The sequence below is a fragment of the Calypte anna genome, chromosome 4B (assembly GCF_003957555.1).
Source record: "Calypte anna isolate BGI_N300 chromosome 4B, bCalAnn1_v1.p, whole genome shotgun sequence".
Taxonomy (NCBI): domain Eukaryota; kingdom Metazoa; phylum Chordata; class Aves; order Apodiformes; family Trochilidae; genus Calypte; species Calypte anna.
Window position 1 is genome coordinate 6713765 of NC_044249.1, and position 27052 is coordinate 6740816.

The following is a 27052-nucleotide window of genomic DNA, read 5'->3' on the forward strand; positions in this document are numbered from 1 at the left end:
CTAGGTCAAAAAAGTATCTTGTGTAAGTGTTAATTTGCTGCCACAAACAGAATTCTGTCCAAGAATTGGTAAGATAAGGAAGAAAAAAATAGATAAATTTCTAGAGGTTTTTATGCAGTGCCTCTGAAAAAAGTAGCATGGGAGCTGGCCAGTCATAAGATAAAAAAATCCCATTGTGGTTAAACTACACTCAGGGAAGAACTTCTTTAAGTATCTTTAAAGGAATTTTTAAATGTAAAATCCTGTATTGCTTCTAAAAAATCAATGGTTATTTGAAGAATTCATGATAACTAAGGAGCAGAATTAGCTGGTGGTACAAGATTAGAGTTCATTGGTTAGAAATCTATAGAAAAAAAATTTAAAAATCTATTTTCTAAATCTAGATAATGAAATGGAACACTAAATTCAATATAAGGGACCTCTGGAAGAATCTTTAAACACAGAGCTCTCGACTTACTCTGTTCTGCCCTGAAAGATATTAAAGGAGCATCTATAACAACTCCAAGTAGCTATCCAAATACAACAAAACAAACCAAAACAAAATAGGTAATAATCAATATTAAAAGAGATTTTGAAGTACTTCAGTGAACCAGCACTGTCACTATATAACCCAGCAGCACCCTCAGGAGTCCAGCAAGACACAACTTGAGCAAATAGTGTTGAACAGGGGTTTTACTTGGTGTGATATAAATATATATTTAAACTGGGGAAAAAACAACCAACCAAGCAAACAAATTACTAGCAGAAATAGGTAAAGTATTAATTTTCAGGGAAGGCAATTTGCCTTTTCATTTGCTTTTTTCTTTAATGAAGAAGTTTCACTAATTGAATCATCATATAAAAGGACTGACATTTGAGAAACATAATCACTTGTCTGTTACATGCTTCTGCTTTGGTAGTTTGACTCAACACCAATTAATGAATAATTTACTATCTATTTTTCTACAAAGATTACAGCAGTCATGTAACTTTCCTGATAGAGAATCAGGTCAGATGGCAATAAAACTGTGGGCAGAGAACATGCTCCAGTCCCCAACCACCCTTCACTAAGCTCACTTGGCTGTATCAGTCCCATCCTCCTACTATAAAACCAGGCACAATATTCTGTATTCTATATGCAGCCTGGTAAGTGCAGAGCACAGGGAGAACAACCCCTTCCTCTGCTGCCTTTGCTCTTATTAACTCAGCCCAGGATGCTGTTGGTTTTCTCTGCAGCTGGGCACACTGCTGCCTTATCTTCAGCCCAAAGCCGCTTCCAGCAGAGCTATCCCAGCTTGCCAGTCCCCTGCATGGATTGTGGCAAATGTAATGGGACTTAAGATGGAAAAAGTCTGCAGTATTCTATAGCTGTAGTTCCAATTCATTCTTTCTGAGTGTGGCTATCCAGCCAGACATAGCTTTTCCCTAGCTCAATGAAGATGAAGTTTTCTCATCAAAACCAAAATCTAAAGCCTTCCCTGAGATGTCATTCCTATACTTCTGTCCCTCTCCCAGCCATAAAACCCATTCAGTTGCTTTAACCAGTGTAAGGTTTAGAGCTTCGTATCATGCTGGCTCCTTCCTCTATTTCTTAACAATTTTTTTTTTTTTTAATTTTGCAAAAAAGTATTCAAATCTGATTTGAGATTTGCAAGTGTTTTGACATACACAACACCTCAGAGAAAACACATGCTGTTACACCACTGCCTTGGTGGCTGTGAACTGTATGTGTGCACAGAAGGGCATGAAAGAAGCCTCACAACTAACAGCATTTCCACTCAAGAGCATCTTTTAAGGGGTTGATTTTCAGGGCTCTTAATCACTGCTGTAACCAGATACTTAGACTTGAATATTTATTACATACATAAGGCATTAAATACTTATTGTGATTTATAGCTTGGGTTAGGATGTTATTTTAAAATAAGCCATATAAAGTACCTTCAATCCTGTCCATTCAGACACTCGTGAGGCAGACTCCAAAATCATGAAATTAGCTTAAAAAGCCATGTGCTTAAAAAATCCAGTTGGAAACAGGGGGAGTGGAAATTCACTGCTGCCTTGCTCTTTAGCTTGATTTGTGTTCTCAAACTTCTTCCTGCAATCATGAAGTCTAAATGTTTCAAATTAAAAAGCTGAAAACCTACTGCAATGTTTTATTTTACTAATTTCAGCTTTCAATACATCTCTTTGCAAGGCTTGTAATATAATCACAAGCACTGGCTACACTACACACTGAGATGTGTACACACATCTGTGTAGCTGAGAATTCCACGACATAATGAAATATCCATTGTAATTAACAAGAGACTGGATTGCTGAGGTTCTGTGGCATGCCTTCCCATGTTTCAGTCTACATTCCTTCCATACAGTCAGCTCTGACCAAGTTCCTAAGTCCTTCATACAGTGAGACTGTGGGAAGAGCCCATCTGAGCAGAAAACAGGAGAACCTGCTGGTTTTTTGGAGAGTATCTGTTTTGTTTTAATCTTCATCTGAGAAAAGGCAGTTTTCCTATTACATTTATTACATTCCGTGTGTCCCTGGGAGATTTTCCTCTATCAGTTCCAAGAACAATTGCAAGGAAACAGTTGTGAGTTTATAATTTGCACAGGAAGTAAAATTACCACTTTTAAAACATGTTTAAGCATATTTATTAATACATTTGTATTATTCAGATACAGTGAGTTGTGTATAGGCTGTCACTTTTTTCAGTAGTTATTGTTCTTTTTCTCTTAAGGGAATGTGGTTTTCGTAGCTCAGTGAGGCTCTGCTAATTATTACATACCTCATATTTCTAAAGAAGAGACTGTGTTTATGTTAGCTATTTTTCTCTCAGGAAATGTTCCATTCAGTACTTAAGTATATATTGTAAAGAGAAAATTTTGTCATTTATCAAAGAATAATGAATCAGTGTATAACAAGATTCTGCCAACTCTAGTGATTTTTTTTTCTACTTTGAGCTAAAAGTAACTGTCACATTTAGCTCATGTCCATTCAAATGTAGAAGTCACCATGTGTAAATAATGACAGAATTTAAAACAGATGCTCAAGTCTTCCAAAACCAAGCAAAAAATTCAGAAATAATGAACAATATTTACTTATATTTCGAGTATATATTAAGTAATCTATTATCTGAAAAAGTTATCAGTGGTTTTAGGATTAAATTGGTCCAAATCATCCCTGTACTCTGTATCTTTGAACGATACCATTCCAGCTGATAATTTTATTAAAAATTAACTCAAATGGTGCACATTTCTCAAGAAAGTATATTAAGGGCAAAGATACTGATAAACCAGCCATGGTGTGGAGCAGAACAGGACGGATGGTTTGGGGAAGGCAGTGGGGATCACATCTCTCCCCCATCTCTCCTGCACCTTTGCTCCTTTCTGGGAGCAGAGGTGGCTCAGACATCATTAACCTACACCTGGGAAAGGGCACAGTGGGCAAGAGACAGAAAAAACAAGACTGTGAATTCCACAAGTGGAACAAGACTTGTTGGATGTGAAATGCACCTTTCTTATTTGCTATGGATGCTATTAGCATATGCTATTGAATAGAAGTGCAAAAATATTCTGGTACTGGCATACCTCCTGTCACTAGTAGAGAGCAATAATAAAAAGAAATTACCACTTAAACCACTGTAGAAAACTTCAGGATGAGAAGAAAAAGGAAGGTGAGAGGCAGTGGCTCACCATTCTACATACATAAATTATCCCCTAATAGACAGAATTCTCATTCCACGGTGGGGGTAGATCAAGGGTTGGATTTGATGATCTCAGAGGTCCTTTACAACCTGGCTGATTCTATGATTCTATGAATTATTGTAAACATAAGTTTAATTGTGAGTCACTAACTAAATGGGAGTTATTGCTTGTCCCAGGACAACCTGGGACTAGTTTTGAGGAAACAGTGATCACTCTTTCTGGGATTTCAATATTCTTCTTAGCTGTTTAAATTTAAACCTTAAAACCAAGGAACCACTTGTAGAAATGTCCTTTAATGCTTACCAGCTCAAAGCTCTTTTCTTTTCTAACAGCATCAATGAAAAGCATGGTTCCTTTTTTCATGTGAGCACTCAGACTAAGGACTGAAAAGTTGGTTCTTTGAGATGACCACATTATTTACAAATTGCTATTGCTGTACTACTACCACTCCTGGCCTGTTCAGGTTTTTGGTTTGTTTTTTTGGGTTTTTTGTGCTTTGTTTTGTTTTTTCCAAATAAAAGACAAAGATAGCTTAACTTCATAGAGATTTTCTTAATCCATTCCACCCAGAAGTTGTTCTCTCTAACAAATGGGAAACATCATCAAATTTAACTCAAAGTCTAAGCAATGGAAAGCTACATAGATTATGTCAGACATTACAAATATTATTTGTACTTTCTAGTTTACTTCAAGGGAAATTATGAGAATTACATCATAATGATGACTGACTAATTTTTATTAGTGTTTTCTCTCTGAAACTCCAGACTTAGCTATAAAAAAAAAATCCAACAACAAACCCACGAAAAGCAAAAAAAAACCATCAAAAAACAGCTTTTAAAGTGCCATACCTGTTATTCTTTTCTAATGTTTTGCAGCTTTCTTATTTGTAAAAAGTATTTATATTTAAAAACACCACAGATACTATCAGCTCTGATTGCAGTCATTTAACATGTCAAATATTTTTTGTCCAAAAGAAAAAACCAGCCCAACACTATTATTTAAACCTCATAAAATATAGGAAATGATCACATCTTCTTTTAAATTAATTGCTGCTTGGGCTGGGCTATGAACCTATAAACTCTGCTGGAACATTTGTAGCCAAATTTCTTTGCAGCTTCTTACTATGGAAATGAATTATGTTCAGGAAGGGGTGATGACCAGCTTAGGAATTGTGATATGTTTCTAGAGTCAGCAAAGGCAAATCTCAGGGTGCCACAACTTTAGAAATATCTAAGATCTGCAGAAGCAGTAGAACTCTATTTACAGCAAAAAAAAAAAAACCCACAGTAATCTAGGATTGCACAAATACCTCTTGAAAAGGCTTATTAGGTAATTTTTCTGAGGATGTCTTACCAAGAAGTACTGTATCAGCTCCAGCTCTGAAGGGTCACTCAGGCACTGTATATTATCCTCAAAGCTGCAGATAGCAGTAGCCAAGGAGACCAACAAAACAATCTCCCACAGCAAAGCAAGACACATTTTTCGAGCCCAGACAAAAGGCATCCCAACAGAACTACTGTGAGAGTCATCAAGGGACTGGGTATGATGATTCAAATCAGCAGAGACTCTGTAGCTAAAACCTGGTGGGTGGCACAGCAACCTCTCTTGTGGAGAACTCCCCTCCCTGTTTTTAGGAAACTACCAACAGCAGACTGCATTCTGAGGTTCTTCACTGAGGACAAGATGAGGCCACAACACCAGGCAGAAACAAATCTCCATGACCATATCTGTATCTTTCTTTTAATGCTATTGTCCTGTTCAGTGTTGTGACCTCAAAGTCAATGAGATCAGCAAAGTGTTTATGGGTGAGCATGCTTATAGGTGTTTCATGTACAGGGACTTGTGTTTATCTGCAAAGACTCTGTTTTCATGAGAAATGGAAATTTATGATGTCAAAGTGCTTATTCACACTAGGGCACTTAAATACTATGTCTTAATGGAGACTTATTTTAATTTTTAAATTGCATTATTTTAATTTGCAGAATTCAGGGGTGGATTTAGCACCAATAACCATTGCTAGACCTGCACATACAGCTCCAACTCCTGGTGTAAAATAATGCATTTGGGGTATCAAATCCCACGTAAATATACATAAATATACAGGTTAACTGTGCAAAGGCAAGGTTGAAAATGGGATTCCTATGGCTGAATTCAAACTCTTCTACTTTCTCTAGTGATTTGAGAAATTACCCCCTCAAGCTGCCTTTGTCATTGTCTTGCCTCAGCTAAGACCATCTAACTCTGTAACTTCTGACACTTCATTACAGAGGAAAGCAAATAAAATTCAGCAAATAATTAAGGGGTGGTACCTTCCCATAGCACTACAAATTTTTACTTCCACAGAATCCAACATCTTGGGTAAATGATGAGTACTTCAGGTCATAGATACTCCAAACTAAGATAGCATGAATGGCATCGTTCATCTCAATGTTAGTTCTGAGACTGATTTGCAGAGCTCATCTAAAGAGAGTAACACCACCAGGTAATGGCCCTACATGACAAAGATGCTTCTTTAATCAACCCCATTTGCAAATGATTTTCAGGATAAAAATGAACAAATGATCTGTAATAGATAATAAACAGCTAATCATTGATTAGTTAGCAAATCAATTGGTACAGATATGTATTAAACCTCCTTTATATATGACATATTAGAGCTTTATATTTTATCAAGGATCTAGAGGAATTAGATTTAAATTTGTTATTTTAGCATACTATATCTTTAAATTGTTGATATATAAGTAGTATAAATAGAAACACTATAAATCTCCTAAAAATGTACCATAAATTTTTCATGTATGACCTTTAAGTAACAGGAGTCTGTTGCATAACTCTGCAGGGGAAGTCACATGGTGGAAACCTCATATTTCCTTAAATTTATGGTTGTTTCTTGGTGGTCTAAAAGACTTTTTTTTTTTTTTTTAAAGTTCCCTTTCAAAGTCGTAATCTTAGTAAATTGTTTAATGTTTGGTCTAATGCAGGTCAATGTAAGTTCTTATTTAGATTTATAATAGGAAATATATAACATCAGATACGAATGAGGCCTGGATAATAAAGTCAAGGGTACTGGTGTTACGTTTCATTCTAATGATGTGAAGATAATGCCTTTAGCTGCATAACCACCACATTAGCTGCAGACCATAAAAAAATCTTTATGAAATCTCAGGGTCAGATTCATTATGAGAAAAGTCTCCATTTTTCCCTGTTATTCCTCCCCCCCCATCAGCAGCATTTTGGATTGCTAAATTCCCTCATCACCACTGTATCAGATATAATTTACTGACACCAAATCAAGTAAACTATGAAGTGGAGAGAATCAACTGCCTCATGGTATCCCCTTTTTGCACTAGAGAAAAAAATCAGTGGAGTTTGGGCACATGCCAAAATACTCGCCGAATTAGAGCCTTATAAAAGAAAACTTTATATTAAGGTAATTATCATTGCCATTAGAGGAAATCTTACTCTTTCCCATTCTGGAGGAGTTTGGTTTATCTCAGAACAGGGTTATCAGCATCAGCAGAAAAGGTCTGCTTCAAAATCTGCAAAGGGAAAACAAGTTGCATGAACAAGAAGAAATTATTAGTGGTTTTCCACCTCCACCAAAATCCTCAGGATCCAAAACAGGAATTTACAACACTTGGCAGAGTAAAAATAAAATCCCACTCAGAAATGTCAATATTTAAAATACGTAGTACAACCATAATTTAATGAGATCTTTAAAAAACACAGAAATGTACATTTTTCAAAACCTTTTTGCCCACATTGGAAGTGAACATTGTAGGCACAACAATATTACCTCAGTGTACAATATAAAATGAATTCTTGTAGGTCGTTCAAACACCATTTAAGCATTAAGATGAGCAAATCAAATATGTACATTGTTTATGTCCACCTGTGTTCTGCTCTGGGGGCTGAGAACCAGAATGAGTTGAGAATTTAAAACACAGGGACAAGGAAATCTGGATGCCTGTGTATGTTTAGATTTATATACAGTGAGTGTGTGTATTACACATAAGAATAAACAGCTGGAAAAATTCAAGCCTTGCACAGTCCTAAGTTCTCACCTGAAAGGCAGATGTGCACATACCACAGTAAATACAAATGAAAGCCATGCTTTGTGTACTGCCTAGCAAACGAGGGACTAATATAGCACACTGATAATGAAGCTGAAGGAGCTACTATTAATTAGTTTTCAAAGAACAGGGAGTGGATTTACCATGTCATGTATTGTAGAATCATAAAATAGACTCTTGGTGAGCAAGCACAGAACTCAATCCCCATGGCAGCTGCAATGCTGTCCTGCTGGTCACACCTCCAGCCTGCTTGCTTCTTCAGATAGCCCGAGTCAACCTGATTGCAACCCATCAATCAAAAGTATGTGATGGTGTGCAGCTAGTGCATTAACAACACTTGATTCATGAGACTTGCAGAAAGACCTCAGGTGTTATGCATGTTCAATGCACACTTTAAAAAAACCAAAACAACAGAACAGAATGGAAAACAAAATCACAATAGCCTCCTCAATTTTCCATCTTCTTCTTTTTTTTTTGCATTGTTCCTCCTGGGTAAGCACTAAAACAATTGATGCATATTAAATAAATGTCTGTAGCAGTGTTAAGCAATGAGAGGAATAATCCTGTTCAGGTATGTCAAAAATATGCTGAAAAACAAATTAAGCCAATCTAAAACAAGACAGTTTATTGTCATGGTGTGAGATTTGCTCAGTTAAGGAACAGGTTGTTTGTATAATGAGTGTCTTTGAACCTGGAACGAGGTTAATCCAGGATCCTGACAGACATGAAAGACTAGCAATCCTTTTATCTTGTCAATAATTTTTTTTAAAAAGACAATTTACAACCTGAATTTAGAGAAAGAATGGTAATACTAAGGGCTAGTCTGGAGAATAAGTCAAATGTGCAGCACAGAGAGAGCCTGGAACTGTTTTCTGTCCATGCAAGGCATTCATTAGCCTCACAAATAACAGAAAAATCAGCACTGCTGGGGCTTTCACAAGCAGATGAGGGTGTCAAGGGAGAGGCAAAAATCCATCCCGCAGGCAGCGAGTCTCAGGAACCTCAGAATGCTGGCAATGGCTTCATTAGAAACCAGGGAGCCTTCCTATGCCAACAACAGACACTAAAATCTCAGACAGTTAATGCAAGAACAGGATAGAGAGGAGTGAGAATATTCTGAGATTTTGAAAACATACTCTTAACCAAGTGTGGACTGAAAGGTTCTCAGGAAGGGCCAAATGAAATATTCCATTTCAGTGTTGACATTTTTTTAACTAAAACTAAATTTCTAAATGGAAAACAACTCACTGAAATAGTCCAAATTCCCAATTTTACAAATATTACAATGTCAGGTTTTAAAAATCTCAAAACTATTTTACTTTTTTTCCCCAAAGTGTGACATGTGACACAAGCAAACCTCCCGTTCTATCAGGTAACACAGTGGATTAGACAAATCAGCATTTTTAAATACTACCTTTATTCGTAATGTTCCTGGCTATATATACTGAAGACATTTTTCATAGTAATTTAGTGGTTGTTTCAGGACAAATGAATCCTGAAGTTCTAAGTCTACATCAGCTATTGACGCACACAAACATATTCCTCTAATGATTCCATATGCATGCAATGTCTCACCCTATTTCATTTTTATAACTGTGCATGCTTAACACATTCCTTCTATGCAATGTCCAAAACTATCTTTGCATTCTCAACAAGAAACATATTTCTCATTCACACATCTTGGGCCAAACCCAGATGGTATTAGTTTCCTACAAGGGTATTTCCTGTATGTCTGAATTGTCAACACGGCTGTGGATTGCCATCATTCTCCTCTCATATACAGATTCTAGTCATGAAGAGCAAACCGTATATCCTCCACCACCCTGGTTTTTCCACTTGGCACATTCCATAAAAATGTTCACGTCTCTCTTCAAATTATTAATATTTTTTCACTGTTTTAGTTGAGAGGTAAAGACGAGATCAAGCACAAAAATGCTTCGTTATTTTACCTTCCTCTGGCGTTTGAAAAATGTCTACGGAAAAATCTGGATTTTTCTGGATTTGTTTACTCCTTGTTTTCAGGTAGCTGGTGAATTACATACTTTTTTTTTTTAAGACTTACTGAAAGAGCTCAAATTATTTGATCACTTGAGTTGGTGTTTGAAATCCAAGCTGTTGCTTAACAGCAGCAGTGCAGGTAAGATGCACGCCTGCCCTCCTGCCCTGGGGCTGCACAGCTCCTGGGGCACTGTGGGGCTGAAGGATTTGGCAAAGTATCAGTGAGAAAAACTACCCGAGGATTCAAAAGTTTTTTAATCCCAGCTCTTATTCAGAGGTTTCTCAGTAATGAGAGGGTGCTGGTGCCTAAAGTATCTTTCTGACCCAGGTACAAAACTTGACTCACATGTGCAGCTTTGTTGAAAAAAATGCAATAATAGCATTTTCTATTTTTCCAGCTGCCATTGCATCAGGACGCCAACAAGTGCAGCCCTTATATTTCAAACAGTTTGATTTTGGATAAGAAATTCACTTCCAATGCTCATGTGGAAGCTTAAAACTCAGTGGCAGATGCTGGACCTCTAAATTGATTTTCTATTTGCATTTGTGCCAGTGCAAGAAGATGGTTTACTACTTGGAACAATTGACAGGACAAGGAACATAGGTCTAAACAATTTTAAAACTTGTATAAACAGACATAACATAATTGTCTAGCCTTCATCCAACAGACCTGTTGTATGTCTACTGGTAAAACGTTGCAGAACTTCTAAGGATACAAATTTCAATTTTGACTATTACATTTTGCATAATCAACTACTGAGAAAACCAGCAACATATGGAACCAGCACTTGCTTTGAAGATAGGATACATCACTATCAAAACTATGCTGATGCTAAATATAGGCTGAAATATGCCTCCTCATGCCTCCAGATTTCAGAGTCCAAAGGTTCTCCAGATATTAGGGAACAGAACAGCATTTGCTCTCTCCCTAGAATTTGCACACACATTCTTTGACAACTGAAAAATGCTGACATATTCCTGTTTTTTGGTGTGTGGAGGCAAGCCCCACATTCTACATGGGGGCTCTGCCTTCAGGAGAGAATCCCAGGCAAGATAATAGAGGGAACATAAGGATCAATTAGAGTTAACTCTTCATATGCTTCCTGTCTCTGTCCTCTGTTTTTATGCCACCTGAACTTCTATCCTTCATATTGTCTCCTACTCCCCTACCAAAACCATTCAGATATATGATTTTCCAGTTTTTAAAATAATAAGAAAAGTCAATCTGAAATACCTTGCAGAAAACACTCACAAACTTGGCCAAGGACCTTCAGAGCATTAATGACTGAAGCTAGAAAGCAGCAAGCATTTGTTTTATAGGCAGCAGCTCAAGACTGAGAGCCAAAGGAGAAAGGCAGAATTGTGGGTGAGACAGAGTAATGTCATCAGGGCATCTTTCCATTTGCATCTTTCTTTTTTGAAAGTAGTTATTTTTTAATGCCTGCAATTAGACAGATCAACATTTCTGGTTTTAATTTAATGCAGAGAGTATGATAATTACTGTTATTGTGTTCTGAATTATATCCCTAAATTTCCATATAAAGTGGTCACGGTAAAACAGCATGAATTTGTTTTCAATTATCGGAGTATAGAATTTGTTGTAGGTTGGTTCATTTTACATAAGCCCTGTCAAATTTGCTATGTGTCACCATACATCCTCTTTTTTTTTTCCCTCTCTCAGCACAAAAAGAAAAATCTTACAGCTCATTTTAAAGTGCTGCAGACTTTTTTTTTGGTGGACATTTATGAATAGTCTTAATTTAGCAGCCCAAGAAGATCTCTGCAGCATAGTAAGGTTTTTGTTTATCCATGGCATATTGTTATTTTTAACAATGACAAAAGCAGCAGTGATTGGCTTAAATATCATGCCATATAAAATTAACTTACAGACTGAATTATAACTCTTTAACTCTTTTGACAACTCTCTGTCACTAGATCTATATTTTAAAGAAAAAGGAAAATTTTATGAAACATGCTACTGAAAAATAAATGTAAGTTTTATATATGTAGCCAAGGAATCAAAGCAGGAGAAAACCAGAGAAGCTGTCTGTGAGGGCCACTGTCAAATCAGAGCATTGGTAGAACAGTAAATCACTAATAAGATTATTTTATATTGCTTGTGTCTTTAGAGAAGAATAATGTTAGATAGCTTTTAAATAGGTTCTAAGTTTAAACAAAAAATAAAAAAATTGGAAGAGGTAAAGCCATGGTTTTGGTGAATGAAAAAGGGATCACTAGTAACCTGTCATCTTGTCATGTATTTCTGAGTGTTAATTTAATGTAGTTTATTCTCTTTGGGCTACCATCTGAGCCAATGTTATTGGACTGCTCACTGAAAGAGAGTTGCAAAATTTTCTTTTACCACAGAAGTAGCATGGAAAGGTGAGTGAAGCTTAAAAGCAACAGAAGGAAGGAGAAAAAAATACAAAGGTCATGAAGTCTATTCTCTTCCTTACTGAAGGGTTTTCATGGTCAGTAAATTTCTTTGCACTTGCTGCATTCCTGTTCACTTGAAGGAAGCTTTCTTGCTTTCCTAGAAGGTTAATTCTACAACACAATAGACCTCAAACCAATGCAGCTGAAAAGCTGTCTGGAGGAGACAGTCTATAGTGGCAGAACACTGAGGAAGAAAAGTACAGGAGAGCAGATAGGGCCAATAAATAAATAAGTAAATAAAGAGCAGAAAGTGAAGGCTTGCCAGGGAAATAAGAAGGACTATGCTTATTTTTTACCTTCCCTCAGCGGCCTCCGCTGGTCAACTACTCACTGAATTTCTGGTGGAATGTAAAGCTTCCTTGAAAATAAATCCAGCTGGGGACAGAGGTGGAATCACCACCTATGTTCCCAGAGGATGAATGCTGCTTACAGCTCAAGAGGCCTCTGTGGTGCAGGGAAGTGTGTAATTCACACCTTCTTGAGCCAGCTTTACTGAATGTAATAATCATCTGGTCTTTATTTGAATCTCCCTCTTCTGGGACTGATTTCCACTGTCTTCTGTTATTCCAATTCTCCTAAAGTAGTGCAGTACATAAAGTTTCTCAGTCCAGATGCAGACCTCACATGGGCTCATGGCCACCTCCTAGCAAGCACACTCACAGCCGTATGTCACTCTGCCCAAAACCTCTCAATTATTGGCTGGCTCTTGGCAGTCTCAAAGCTTTTAGCTGCTTCTAACCAATAACTGGGAGAGTTGTCAAAGCAGGATTCATGTCTTACTAGAAGAGTGTGAAGGAGGCAAGCTGTGAGTTTGTGTTGGGTTGGCATCTGCATTTATAAGTTTCATATACTTTCTTTAGGAGGACGGGAAGAAAGAATTGTATTATCAGGGGACGAGGATTGGCATTTGGATTAAACTAAAGACTTGCCCAGCAGAACAGCAAAATCTGGAGTTGAGGATTAAAAAAATAAGTACAGAGGACTAGGACTAGAAGTGAAAGGTCCTGCATTTAGTGACTGGTATCTTCAAAGGACTGTGAAGGTAAGGAAAAGACAAATGATCGAGGCCGTGTCAGAATTTTGTCTTTGCTGCAACAGGAGTGAGAAGAAAAAAGAATTAGGTTGTAAGTTCAAGTGTTATCTTTAGATCCCCAAACAATCTGGTATTTTTTTTCTTTCAAATTATGGCAATTCCAGAATTCTTTTGCTGTAAAAATATACTGCATAAAATATACATAGTAGATATGTGTGTGTGAATAGGTACTTTGACTTTTTCTCAAGTGCAGAGAAGGCCCATTCAACAGCCATAGAGAACTGGTCCTATGAATGACTTTCTTCCTGTCTTTTGATAGCTCTGACTTGTGGAGCCACTGAGTACTAAAGGAGTGGGATGTCATTACTCTACTGTTAATTACACTGTCCTGTAAAAAATGAGAATTTAAATAGAGCGACTTTGTGCTGGCTGCACTTTGGCCACTAATGATTTTCTGCCAATTCCTGTCCTGCACCTAGCTGAAAAAAGCCCACCTCTATCAGGAGGATTCATGTTTAAATTCAAGGAAGAGTATGACCCTATACATGTTTTTCCTGTATAAATTTAATTCTAAAGCATTCTTGTATCCAAAGTTATTTTGAAGCAAAGTATTAAAATAGGGCATTTGTTAAAATCAGTAAAAATATTTAAAACCTTTAAAAAATCATTAGATAATGGTAAAGTCCTTTATAAGTGGGGAAAAAAAAGAAGCTTTGCAGCACTACAGCAAAAAGGAAATGCTTTGGAGATAGGGTCTAGTATTCATGCTATACTGAGCCATGACATCAGTGTAATTATTTTTCCCTAAGGTAAATGACTTATGTTACAAATTCTTCCCTTGCCAGAGGCCTCAGGCCCCACAGATGTTCAGATAGAGAAGCACTTGAGTTCTTAACACCCAAGAGGTCGATAGGAATTACATTCCTATTCCGTACCTCCTACCCAATCAATTTTGTTTTTCTCATTCAGTATTTGTTGTCCCCTTCCACTTGTCAGAGATGCTTCCCCCTTGTGTTTCTCAAAAATAGTCAATGCAGCTTTGGAATGCAAGATGTGCCCTTGCAAGCAGACTTTTTGCTGGTCTCTGCTGCTGCTATAGTCAAGTTTCTATCCTGTGCTGGGACCAAATTTCCAAAACACGTAGCTTAAGAAAACAGTTCCTGCTGAGAAAAATACCTGGCATTGATCTTCATTCCTACAGCAAGATCCAGTAAAGGAAAGTTCAGATAAGCAGTGATTCTTTTGGGATCTCCTAATTAGAAATCTCTAGGAATTCATATGGTACTGCCTGATAAGAGATTTTAGATGTTCCATGACCCCCTCACCTATATTTTTTTATTAAAAAAACCTCCCTAAGATCCAACACATGCTAATCCATATTAGTTATGGTATTTATTAAATAGGAAGTAAACTAAATTAAGGGTGATTACACTACAGCAAGTTACCCAGCATTTGCTCTATAATAATAGATGAAATGACAATTGAATATACATATTTTTAGCACAACCCATTTTTAAAAAGGTTGATACTCATTTTTACCATAAGATTGGATTGTACAGATGAAAAAGCTATGAAATCAATTTTAAAGGCAACACTTGGAATCTGCTACCTCGGTTATTTACTGTTGAGCCCAACAGAGTCATGGAAATAAGTGGTCATGTCTGGTTTCATGTACTAAAATTAATTACTATTAGACTTATGTAATGAAGGGTAATGCTTACAATATCATCTGTTTTTAATGAAATAGTTAACAATACCAGTTAGGGCATTCCCATGTATTAATATTTACTACAGGAAATAATACATATATTGATGTAGTGAAATGGCAGCAAGCCTTAAAAATAATTGCAGCATATGTTTCTGTGTTATAGAAAAAGTATAATACCTTAATAATATAATAATACTTCCATAAATATAATAACAGAGATATACTGGAATACATTTGGAAAAATATAGATTGAAAGTAGAGCCCAATTCTAAAGATTGCTTATGTGAAAATGATGCCTTTCTATAAAAACCCAGTATTCATGGGCAACAATTACTCCTCTTAGTGTTAGTAAAAATACAAAGTGTTGTTTCAGACTTTTACAAGTGTCAGTATATTACAACAGAAATTACAATGCAAAAAGTCATGTTAAAAATACACTTCAGCTGAGAATACATACTGGTGTAATAAACTTTTAGAACTGACATAATGTACCTAACCAACTGTTTAAAAAATAAAAATAAAAATAAATAAAAACTACTAAAGTTTAATGCATACAATTAATCTTTACTTGGCTTTGCACTTACTTAAGATAATATGATTCAGATTAAATTACTCTCATGCTTCTAGTCCTAAACTAGACCAAACTGGATTTTAAGGGAATGTTTTTGCCTTTCACAGAACTCAGCTGATCTGGCTCAAGGAAAATTGATTTTGAAACTGTTGTAGTATTGGTGCAACTCACCAACTACTGCAAGTGGAAGATAGGAGCAGTCCAGCTGAAGAGCAGCATAGGCAGAGATGGGAAGCATGAGCTTCCAGGCTCTGTTACAACAGAGATTTCATCCTGGCCCCAGTCCATAGTATGTTTAGGTAATTAACACTCATTTCAGCCAACCATCATTCTTTGTCTGCAACAGACATCCCAATGGAATACAAAGATTCCATTCTCTTGCCTTTCCTTATATAACTGACAAATGTTAATGGCTATTCCATTAAATTGTGTTGTGCAGAATCTCATACAAGCTGCTATGTCATGTACAGTTTGTTGGTGATGGCTCCATCTAAGGAGAAACTTGAAAAGAAATGGATGGTAAGAAGTTCTTATGCTGCCAAAAGAAAGATAGAGATATTTGACACATGGTATCTGTAAGACATAGTCATAAAGCTTGGGATGCTGGTTTCACTGCAGACATCAAAAGTCCATTGATAAAAAATAGAAGTGTGGATTATTCTATTGGGAAAATTTGAACTTTCAAAATTTGGTACAGAATTACTCAGTTTGACAGTACCAAAATGACTGTGTGTAAGGGATTCTGCTAGAAACCTCTCAGTTTACTACACAATATAACAGACAAAACACTACAGAAAACTATTTGCTTTCTGGCACCATAGAGATTATTTCAAAAGGTGTGGAAGCTGTGGCAGTGATTTGAAAGGAATCAACAGGTTTGCTTCCTAATGATAAAGCTGAAAGTACACATGAGCAATTGTTTTCCAAAACCAGAAAAATGAGCATGGAAAAACTCAGCTGGATTTCTAGCTGACCATAAGCCAGCTAATGGTTTGATCTTGCACTGATTCAATCATCTTAGAGGGACATTTCCAGAGTTTCTATTAAATGCAAGAGTAAATGGACTTTTTAGAACATGGTGTGTCTGGCTCAGTTTGAAAAAACAGAAAACAGCTTGATTTTCCATAGGGCAACAGTTACATTCTACAAACAAGGTAATATATTGCAGCCCAATAGAAACATGCAAGATAGGAACTAGTAGAAACACTGGCCTGATCCCTTGAATACAACTCACCACTCCTTGCATTGCATTCATACATACATTGCAGGCCCCAGGTTTCAGTCATTTGTCAAATTGTTGCTTCATGTGTACTTCTTTAAAAGCTCTTAATTTAATTTTCACCTGTTTATGCTTTCAACAACTTCACTTTCACACTGAGACTGTTCCCATGACATCAAGTGTGAAATAAAATTTTTTCAGCTTAGTAACAGAAAGATCTTTTCTTACTAATACTTCCAAAAACTCACCTTGAATGGCAGGCCCAGTGTGACTCACTCTCATTCCTGGGCCCTTAAATGAGATGAACTCATCTCTCAGGAGAAGAAAAAAAGATTGTCTTTGTCTGGGCACAGCAGATAGAATCATTTGTCAGGAATCTTAGAAATATGCCTTACTGTTCCCAAAGCAACAGATTTGCCTCCCTTTGCTTCAGACTCTATCAGACAAACTTGGTCAAAACTCTTAGAAACTCATACAATAATATCTACAATCAGTTCAGAGTCAGCTGCAGAATTATTTTTGGCTTGTAAAGAAGAAAGAGCTACATTACCAGTCCCTTCATCCATGATGACTGCAACTGATTTGGCAGCTGTAAGTAGACTTTCAAAACTAACCTCTCTGATAACCCCCTGAAACTAAATTTTTCTAGCAAACAAACTAGCAAACGTTGGCTGCCTCTAAATTAGCAGGATCCAGATTTCATTGTACAGCTCTCTTTGTATGGAAATCTCTCCACCTATTTACATCTCCATTTCTGACTCAGGTTTCTCTTTGATGGTTGTGATTAAAAAGGAAGTATGGCAATCATGTTGAATTAAAATAAATTAAAGCTGTGCACTTTCCCAATTAGGCCTTTTGCGGAACGTCTTTCAACAGGAAGACAGGCCCATCCATCACTCTGAATTACAAACACACTTAAAAAGTTTCATTCTCTCTTATAATTTAAAATTTCATAATTAGTTATCATGGGTGTGGTTGGAGTTGCAAAATGCTGTCTCCTTATGGGTGCAGAACTGGAGCACTCTGATCTACAACAGAGCTACTGGTTTTGAGAGGCTGGGAAACCCTGAGTTAAACAGCAGAACAACTATCAGATTGTGAATAATCAGATATGTGAATTGAATTTGAATTGTTAATTATGTCCTCTGCCTATTTCTATGCCTTGCCCTCTCTGTATTACCTCAAGAGCAGCAAAAGAACTGCAGTTTTATTCTCCTTTATACGATTTTAGGCATGGTAATATTCCATATGTTTTTAGAAGCCAAAGGGAAAATTGCCTTCTATTTAAGTTCAGGGGGTGTTTGCATTGTCACAGTACATTACATGGATTTGATGCTTAACATATAAGTCTACTAATCTTTGTGGCAAACATAGTAACAAAAGAAAGTTGTTCGGAGATTTGACTCTTTTTATTTTTAAAAATAACAGAAACCTTTCCATGGAAGGACCACATGTAGAACTATGGTTTCTCTGCAGAGAGACCAAGACTGCTTATTACCTACAGTATACTGGCTATGATGAACAGACCACCATAGTTGTGACAACTGATGTTGCTGCCTCCAGGGTAAAACAAAGGTTTACATATTACACAAGCAATTTAACTGTTTTCTAAACATATTGCCAAGACAGTGGGAGTTGGCAGCCAGCACTGTGTTTTAGGTTTTGGATACTTGGATTAGAAGTGACTGCTGATTATAGATCTTTTTATTTGTCTTCCACAAATTACAAGCACCTAGTAACCCAGCAAAGAATCCTTCACAACACTTAAACTTGTCCTCATGGCTTCCCAAAGATTACGTACACAAATCACTCCACAAAAGTGGCATAAGAGATTTGTGCATAGATAACTACATAAGACAATTGTCTTGTTCTAACTCTAACAGACTTCCCCAAAGTGAAATGTTTTATAATCCTTTTTATGCAGTAGTCAGGAAAGAAATAAAAGAGTTTGGGCAAAGATTATCCACAAGAAAGAAACTTTTTTTTTTTCCTTTTTTTTCTTTTCTTTTTTTTCTTTTTGGTTCCAGCTGAAACACAATAAAGAACATAATTAACTTCACAATTCTTTGTGTTTTTCATTTGACTGCAGGGAGGAGATGAAAGAGGACTGTTAAGCCTTGCATTCCATCCCAATTACAAGAAAAATGGAAAGCTGTATGTGTCTTATACCACCAACCAAGAACGGTGGGCTATTGGACCTCATGACCACATCCTTAGGGTTGTAGAATACACAGTATCCAGGTATGACTCACAGTCTAAAGTTCACAGATGCTGTACATCTCAGCAACCTTTTCATTTTATTATTTCCCATTTCTAAAATGAACTATCAGATTTACAATGGGCATACTTGTGCACTTGAGGAAAAATTATTGCTGATTTTATTTCAAACCATAGTTTTGGAACACCAGTAAGAACACTGATTTACTCTATTAAAAGAATTTTGTTTATTTGTTTGTTATTCTGTCATCTTTTAATCACAGCTTTTTCCTACTTACTGCTTATAGGTAGCAAAATGTATTTTTGGGAATGCTGGAAAATTTGAATTTCTAAGAACTAATTGTTGGACATTTCTCCACCAAGTTACAACATCGACATCTTGAAGCAGAGTTTGAATAACTCAAGTATATTTTTAGAAAGAACAATGATAGTGAACTGTGCAAACTGTGTTTGTATCTTTATGTTGCAGGAAAAATCCACACCAAGTTGATATGAGAACAGCAAGGGTGTTTTTAGAAGTAGCAGAACTGCATCGAAAACACCTAGGAGGACAGCTTCTATTTGGCCCAGATGGTTTCCTATACATTTTTCTTGGAGATGGCATGATCACTCTAGATGATATGGAGGAGATGGATGGTTTAAGGTACAAAAGCTATCAATGGATGGACTTCTCTTATTGTCCTCTGATTTTGTACAGTATTTAGGGTCAGATTCAAAAGCAATCATCAGTTCCAGATAAATATTACTCCCTCTTGCTTTACTACTAAATGCCACAATTTTCAGTGTCTGGTTTTAGCAAACTGTTGATTTGCAGAGTGGTTTTACTGCTTAAATACATCTTGTAGCTGTGTGCTATCAAACAATTTAAATATTGTTTAAATACCACCAGTCCACCAGTAAATATTTTACCACCAGTAAATATTGTTTAAATACTCACCAGTCCATGCAATTTAAGCACAGGTTAGATTTCTTTTTTCCAAACTATTATTCTCTGAACAGGACAACTGTATTGAGGAAACATTCTAACAAAGTGGCTATGAACACATACCAGAGCCAGTAACAACTCTGCATCACTCAGTAAGATGTCTAGAGAACATATGAAGAAATCCTACTTTGGTTCTACCTATGCAATTTTCTCAACTTGCTTTTCCCCTCTGTTTCATTTTGCTCTGTTAGTGTTGCAATGTTTTCCTTAATTTAGAGCAAGTGAGGTATTGAGCCTTCACAGGCCTAAAAGGAGTTGCTGTTCTCAGAGGCCTGTTTGGCTCAGCAGAATAGCAGATGCTCCTGCCCTTTGCAGTGAGGATATACTTAAAACCAAAGCCAGAGAGCAATTGCAATGCTTGATTTTTAAATTACTGTAAAACCAGGGGAGACTGAAACAAATTCATTGTAAAGGAAGACAGAAAGGAATCAATTTAAATATCACATCTATTCGTGTTTGCAGTAGGACTTATGATGCATTAATATGCCATCTGCATTCTTGTCCTTCTCCCTTCCTTCGTCACAACAGTGACTGTAAGGCAAAACATTTACCTCAGTCCTGTTTCACATGACAAGAAAGTTCTGATTCTTTACCAAGAATACCAACCAACACCTCCATTCAAGTGATAAAATTACTTTTTTTTTTTCTTTTTTTTTTTTCTTTTTTTTTTCTTTTAATTCGTGTATAAATAAACTTCGGGTTGCAATGTGACTAGAAATCAGAAATCATTGAATACAAAAGAAGGATTCAAAGTGTTAGCAAAAAGCATTATGTCATGCTATAGTGATTATATCCATAGTGACTTTGGAGGAGATACAGTATAAAAGAGTTAACAGCTTTCAGTTTTAAGTCATCACACAATGATGATGTATTGAAAGTTGCTCTTATTACCCAGTAGCTCCCCAACAGCAGGGTCAGAGTAGTTCCAAGTGTTAACATATCAAGGCAACATATTGGCCAAACTGAATTTTTGATGGGTTCTGCTAAAATTCTTTGGATTTGCATGTACCATAAAACCACTCCAGGTGTTATTGTTCAGTGAAGCAGATGGTTTATTTTGCTGGTTCACCATAGTATTATATTGATTAGATCTAACAATAAAATACTTTTTAAAAACAATTATTTTATCCTCCAACTTTCTCAGTGATTTTACAGGTTCTGTATTGCGCCTTGATGTAAATACTGACCTGTGCAATGTCCCTTACTCCATACCATGGAGCAACCCACATTTTAATAGCACAAACCAACCTCCTGAGATATTTGCACATGGACTTCACAATCCAGGCCGGTAAGTAAGTTGCAGTTAAACTGAATCACTCCAGAGCAGATCCTGGTTTCAACCAGAAATGTTTTATACATCAGGGTAAAAAAAGTTTAACAATAAAGGCACTTGTGAGCTTTTTAAATCATCCACTCCTCCACTGCCACATCTATGTCACAGTTACAAACAAATGTGCATAGGCAGAGGGGAAGAAAAGTATGAGCTACTCTTACAAGTGAAAACTGGAATGACAGAAACAAAGTAAAGGATTTTTATTTTTAATGAATAGTAAAATGATTTACTTGATGAAATAAAAGAACTTAAATCAGAGACTTGGTAAAGAACAGCTGAGATGGGAATCTGAGAAATTAGAGCTGCAGAATCTGGAGGAAAAAAGGCAGATGGAAAACAAATGAGAACATCCGGAGATATCTAAACAATAACAAGGAGTAGAACAAGGCTTTAACTAAACAACACATAATTCAGCAAATTAGGTGGGTGGTAATACTGAAGTGACATTTAAAGTCATGGTTTGGAAAAAAATCAGTAAATCAAGTTGTTCAGAATAAGGAGTTGATTGTTGGACTATTTAACAGTCCAGAATTCCTTCACCATACAAGTCAACTCATTTCATTTGGTTGGAGCACTATTTGTTTCAGGTGCTGTTAAGCAGACTAGATTTTATCACTATGAAAAAATAATTTTACTTCTTTTGATATAAAAAGTGGTGCAGGGATGGGAAAGGTATATTATCTCTTGTGTAGAAACCTGATGAGCAGATGCTTTTGACTCAGTGAGAAATAGGTCCCTCAAATGAATAGGCACCACAAAGAAACAATCCTTCAAAATGAGATACTTCATCCTATTGATAGAGATTCATATAGTATGACCTCACCTATCTTGTGGATTTTCCTATATATTTTCTTTTACAGATGTGCTGTGGACCGACACCCAACAGATGTAAATATCAATTTAACTATACTTTGCTCAGATTCAAATGGAAAGAACAGATCTTCAGCAAGAATCTTACAAATAATAAAGGGTAAAGACTATGGTAAGTTCCAGCCAGGGCAAAGCTACTGGGAAAAGTTGGTTTCTGTGCCCATGGAATAAGAAAAATAAAGCAGAGAAATAATAGATAAAGGACTGTATAGCCATGGTACAACAGGTGACTTCCAGCATAGACAGATTAGGTAACCTACAAAAGGTAGAACTTTAAAAAAATGCATGGTACAAGCAGATAAAAGATGTAAGGAAAAACAAAACTCAACTCAACTATGTTTCTGCTGGTGTAGAACATTGTGTAAATAAGATTTAAGAGATATGCCAGTAGCTACTCTGCCAAAGATTTCACTGCTACAGCCTATGGTGGCTCATAAAGAAAAGATTTTGGAATATCAGGAAGTGATGAAAATGTGTTCTTAGCCCTTCAGAAATACCTTTTAAGTCTCAGAATGGAAACCTCATGCAATGTGCATCCTATAAAGGAAAAAGTGAGAGAGACAACAACAGATCACAACCAAACAGGGGAATGACTAAACTCTGTTTAAAGTTGCTAAAAATAAAAACAACTTAGAAAAATGTACTACACTACTACTTCATAATAAACAATGAGTTTAGATTAGATTACAAAAAGATAAACATACTTAGGGATTTAAATGTTGAAGTGTTTCTTGTACTCTCTGGATTGGTATGATCATCAGTCCCAGTTTTAGTTTAATGTTTAACTCTGATACTCACTCAGATTGCTTGCTAGTTCAGGCAAGTCAGGTGGCAGTTCCTCTGAGCTATCATCTGCCTTGGACAACCATTTAACAGCTTGTAAATTGATGGTGGCAAAAGGTGACAAATACCAAAGATGCTTAAAAACAACAAGAACTGGTCTATCGCCTGGAACTCAGCATGTTCTGATTTCACTCACATCCCTGTTCTCCCACCTGCACTTTACTTAAAAGCAAAGAAGCTGTGCTGGCTGGCAGAGCAGTACACAACAGTGAAATGCAATTGTTCTCTTCAGTTATTGCCTGTATGTTCTGTGTTCATTTTAGAAAAGCCAAACTAAAGAATAATATTTGGTAAACCACTGCTCCTATGGAATTCTGACTGGAGAGTAAACTAAGCAATATTGTGTCTATCCAGAACAGTTTGCCAATATTAATACTATGCTGTTGGTCACTTGCTTCAACAAAAAGAGCTCATCATTCTTTCTTCCACATAAAAGTTTAGCTCTTGCCCCTGTAGTATAATCTGGGAAACTCATTTATCAAAGACTTGCATATAGCCCTCTGACTAAAAAAAAAATTCATATATAGCAAAAAGGTCTGCTGGCAGTGGCTTTAATTTAAAATTATGCAGTTAGCATATCAAGTTGAGCCTACTTTTACCCTATTTAGGATTTGATCGTTATGACTGAACTCTGCATTTTTGTAAAAAAGGAGAAAAGAGTATGTTTAGGGACTGCAGCTACAACAGTAGCATAAAATAAATTACTACTAAAAGCTACAACCAGCAATACTACTCATTTATGGGACACAACACACATACCATGTTTAAACCTGTTTTTTTAAAGGAGTTTCTCAAACCATTGAATTGCTTTGAAAACAAAATCTGCTGAAAGTTACTGGAATTTCTGCTTTTAGATGCTGGGAGGACTTAACAGTGAAGGGGCTTTAATTGTGCTCCTGAAGTTCAAGAGATCCATTCTGCAGACTGTATTGACTCTTTAAAGTTAATAGCAGTAATCACATCAACTTCAATGAAAGTCTGACCTAATCCTTACATAGTTTTATTCTCCCAGCCTGTGCACATGGAAGAAAGCAATTACAGCCTCTCCTATCTAAATCCCTGATTGTTTCACGAAGAGCCCTTGTTAAAATTTTCTGCCTTACATGTTTCATGTCCTGCAAAACACCTTGAATCTTGATGAATGGTTAAATGGAATCATTGAAGCAACATTTGCTATTGAAGCAACATTTTCTTACATGGGAATGAGAATATGAAGCTGCATATGATCTAATGCTACGGTAGTTCCTTTTTAGAAAGCGAGCCATCACTTTTAGAATTTAAACCATTCAGCAGTGGATCCCTGGTTGGTGGATTTGTCTATCGAGGCTGCCAGTCTGAAAGGCTCTATGGAAGTTATGTCTTTGGAGACCGCAATGGGTACGTTTCTTCTAACTGATTATTACTTATAAATTCATGTAAGGTATATTTAGTTATTGAGCTTCCTTTATAAAGGAACACCGACAGTCTTGTCTATTTTCCCAGTTAGCAGTGTAACAATGCAGATTAAATTCTACATTTGGAAATAAAACAGCACAGCATTCTAATTAATGGCTACATACGTAACATATATGATCCTGGGGAAAAAGTAAAAAGACACATTGGAGCACTCTTAAGATTTTAGTTCCACAAATGTTTCTGTGCATTGTTTACATTATGAAGGGTTCATTGATATGATGGGTTCATCGTGGAACTGTTTCCCAAACAGGTCCAACTAGTATAACATTGACAACTTTTGGGGTTTTATGCAAACACCACTGATGGAGCAAAATCAATGGGCAGTCTGCCCACGCCCAACAGCTCAGTATTCCAAAGGCTGTTAGTAGAGCTTGAACCCAGTTTTGAAATCTTTGGATGACAGGAAGGGAAATGCTGTGCTTTTTAAGCATGGGAAAACAACAAGCAGGAAACCATATGATGATGAAATGCAGAGATTTATCTATGGAACCACCTGCAGCAAATGTTTTCTTGTATGTCTGGGCAGTGAAAACTTTTCTATTCAAAATGTAATGTAACAATTTGCTTTATGTGTTTTTGAATATAGAAATTTTTTAACACTGCAACAGAATCCTGCAACCAAACAGTGGCAAGAAAAACCCCTCTGTCTTGGCAACACTGGTTCATGTAGAGGTTTCTTTTCAGGCCCTGTCTTGGGATTTGGTGAAGATGAATTAGGTAAGTAGAAAAAAATGTTATTCATTCATAACCTGTATCAGTAATGCCTAGTGAACCCTTCAAAATTATAGTAAATGTTTGAAAGGAAAACATCTAAAGGCTCTCTTTCCTTTGCAAAAGGTGGCTACACTGATATAAACTACACCTTATCAGCCATGTAAGAAATGAGGAGAGAATGGGTTGTTGGAAGGGGCACAGGTCCTTACTGTCTCACACATTCAGTGAACTGTGTCACCCACTGTGACACCAAGTGTCCTATGTTTGTTTTTATTCCGAACATTACAGACTTAAGGGGCAAAGATACTGCATGATCACAATGATCTCCCTCTTCTCCCTTCCTCTCCAGTTTTATTTTTTAACTAATTCTATATATTATGAAACAAAAAATGTTCATGATAATCTCTCACACTGTAGCAACAAATTTGGGGAAAGTACTAATTTTAATTTTCAGATAACAATGATTCTGTTGTATATTTCAGTGAGTTTTTCTTGTAGTGTTTTTTTAATCTCATCTTGCAAATACAGCTAGATCACAAAAGTCATGTATTTGACATCTCAAGAAAGGAGAACTAATTTATGGCATTGCATTTTTCACAGGTGAGATTTACATATTATCAAGCAGCAAAACTATGACACAGCCTCACAGCGGGAAACTCTACAAGATCATTGACCCAAAAAGGTGAGCATCACATTTCTCACTAGAACCACTCTTTCTTTCAACAGTTTAACAACAAAAGGTAAATGTAGCACTTTCCAAATAGCTGGATTACACAATATTGACATTCAAAAAGAAAGGACATTCTCAGTGTGGGGGACTTCCTAAGAGCAAATATACAAGCAGCAGCAAGTAGAATAGATTCACTAAAAGTAGTCTCTGTCTCATGCAAAGTGAATGTCAGAACAACAGAGGTGTAAACACTAACTTCTGGAATTTTTCACTCTTTAACTAATGCTAAATGCTGCCCACTTTTCCACCTAGATTCACATTCTTTGCATGTTTTCATACAAGTGTAGACATATTTAACATGGAAACCCATGGATCAGTACAGGTAAAACATCCTACTGCTAGTTCTGAAGCCAAATGACTTGTGGGTGGATACACCAGAGGTTACATAGCAGTGGAAGGCAGGTGCTGAAATTCTCCCCAGTGTTACTGCTCCCTTCCCTGCCACTGAGGTGGGACAGTGCACAGAGAAGTTGGCTCACAAGGCTGGTACTGCCTTACAACACTTGCTCTGGATACTGAAAAGCTACTACAGAAAATAATGTGAGCTCTAGCCAGCAGACAAGCCATACCTGGTCAGTTCCAGCCTCACTTCCTCAATTTCAGTTTAGCCATAATCTCAGGGGAACAAATTCTGTCCTTCCCAAACATCTCTTTTGTTGTACAGGAGATACCACAAACAGAGAAGAGTACAGTGGGCTGAATCCTCAGTGGGTGTGACTTGCCACTTCCCACTAGTTTTCAATATCCTTCCATGCCCCTGGATTTACCTGCCTGTCCCTGGGGAGGTTTGAAACACCAAGGGAAACCTGTCCTGGGACAGTCCTTAAAGCCTTATTTCCAAAAGGCTTATAAATTCCACTCAAATTATTTCTGAGAAACAGAACTAAGATACTTGGTTTAATTAGTTAGACTAATTTCCCAGTTGTAAAATGAGGATAAATGAAAATTATCAAACCAGAGTTTCGTTTCTTGAGATGATAACTTTCAGGTTTTTTGGAAAACAGCTAGAGCTATGAAAATATTAGGGAATCTGGAAGAATGCAAAAAGCCAGACACCAGTGTGAGCCAGGGACCCCAGGAACAGTAAGAGAAGATGATTAGCAGATACTCACTTTAGCTGAGGAATACCATTTCCTTGATGACCAATCTTGATGCTCTAATAGACCAAGGCAGTGCCATGTCAAGG

The 27052-nt window shown here is 36.7% G+C and overlaps 1 protein-coding gene across 1 annotated transcript in view; it reads left to right on the plus strand.

Annotated features, from left to right (window-relative positions):
- HHIP (hedgehog interacting protein) overlaps positions 1-27052 on the plus strand; it is a 72716-nt gene that overhangs the window by 31155 nt on the left and 14509 nt on the right. Inside the window, exons 5-11 of the mRNA XM_030450781.1 lie at positions 18809-18960; positions 19406-19579; positions 21066-21209; positions 22115-22236; positions 24221-24344; positions 25009-25139; positions 25737-25818. Of these exons, the coding sequence (XP_030306641.1) occupies positions 18809-18960; positions 19406-19579; positions 21066-21209; positions 22115-22236; positions 24221-24344; positions 25009-25139; positions 25737-25818 (929 nt within the window). The remainder of the gene's footprint in view (positions 1-18808; positions 18961-19405; positions 19580-21065; positions 21210-22114; positions 22237-24220; positions 24345-25008; positions 25140-25736; positions 25819-27052) is intronic.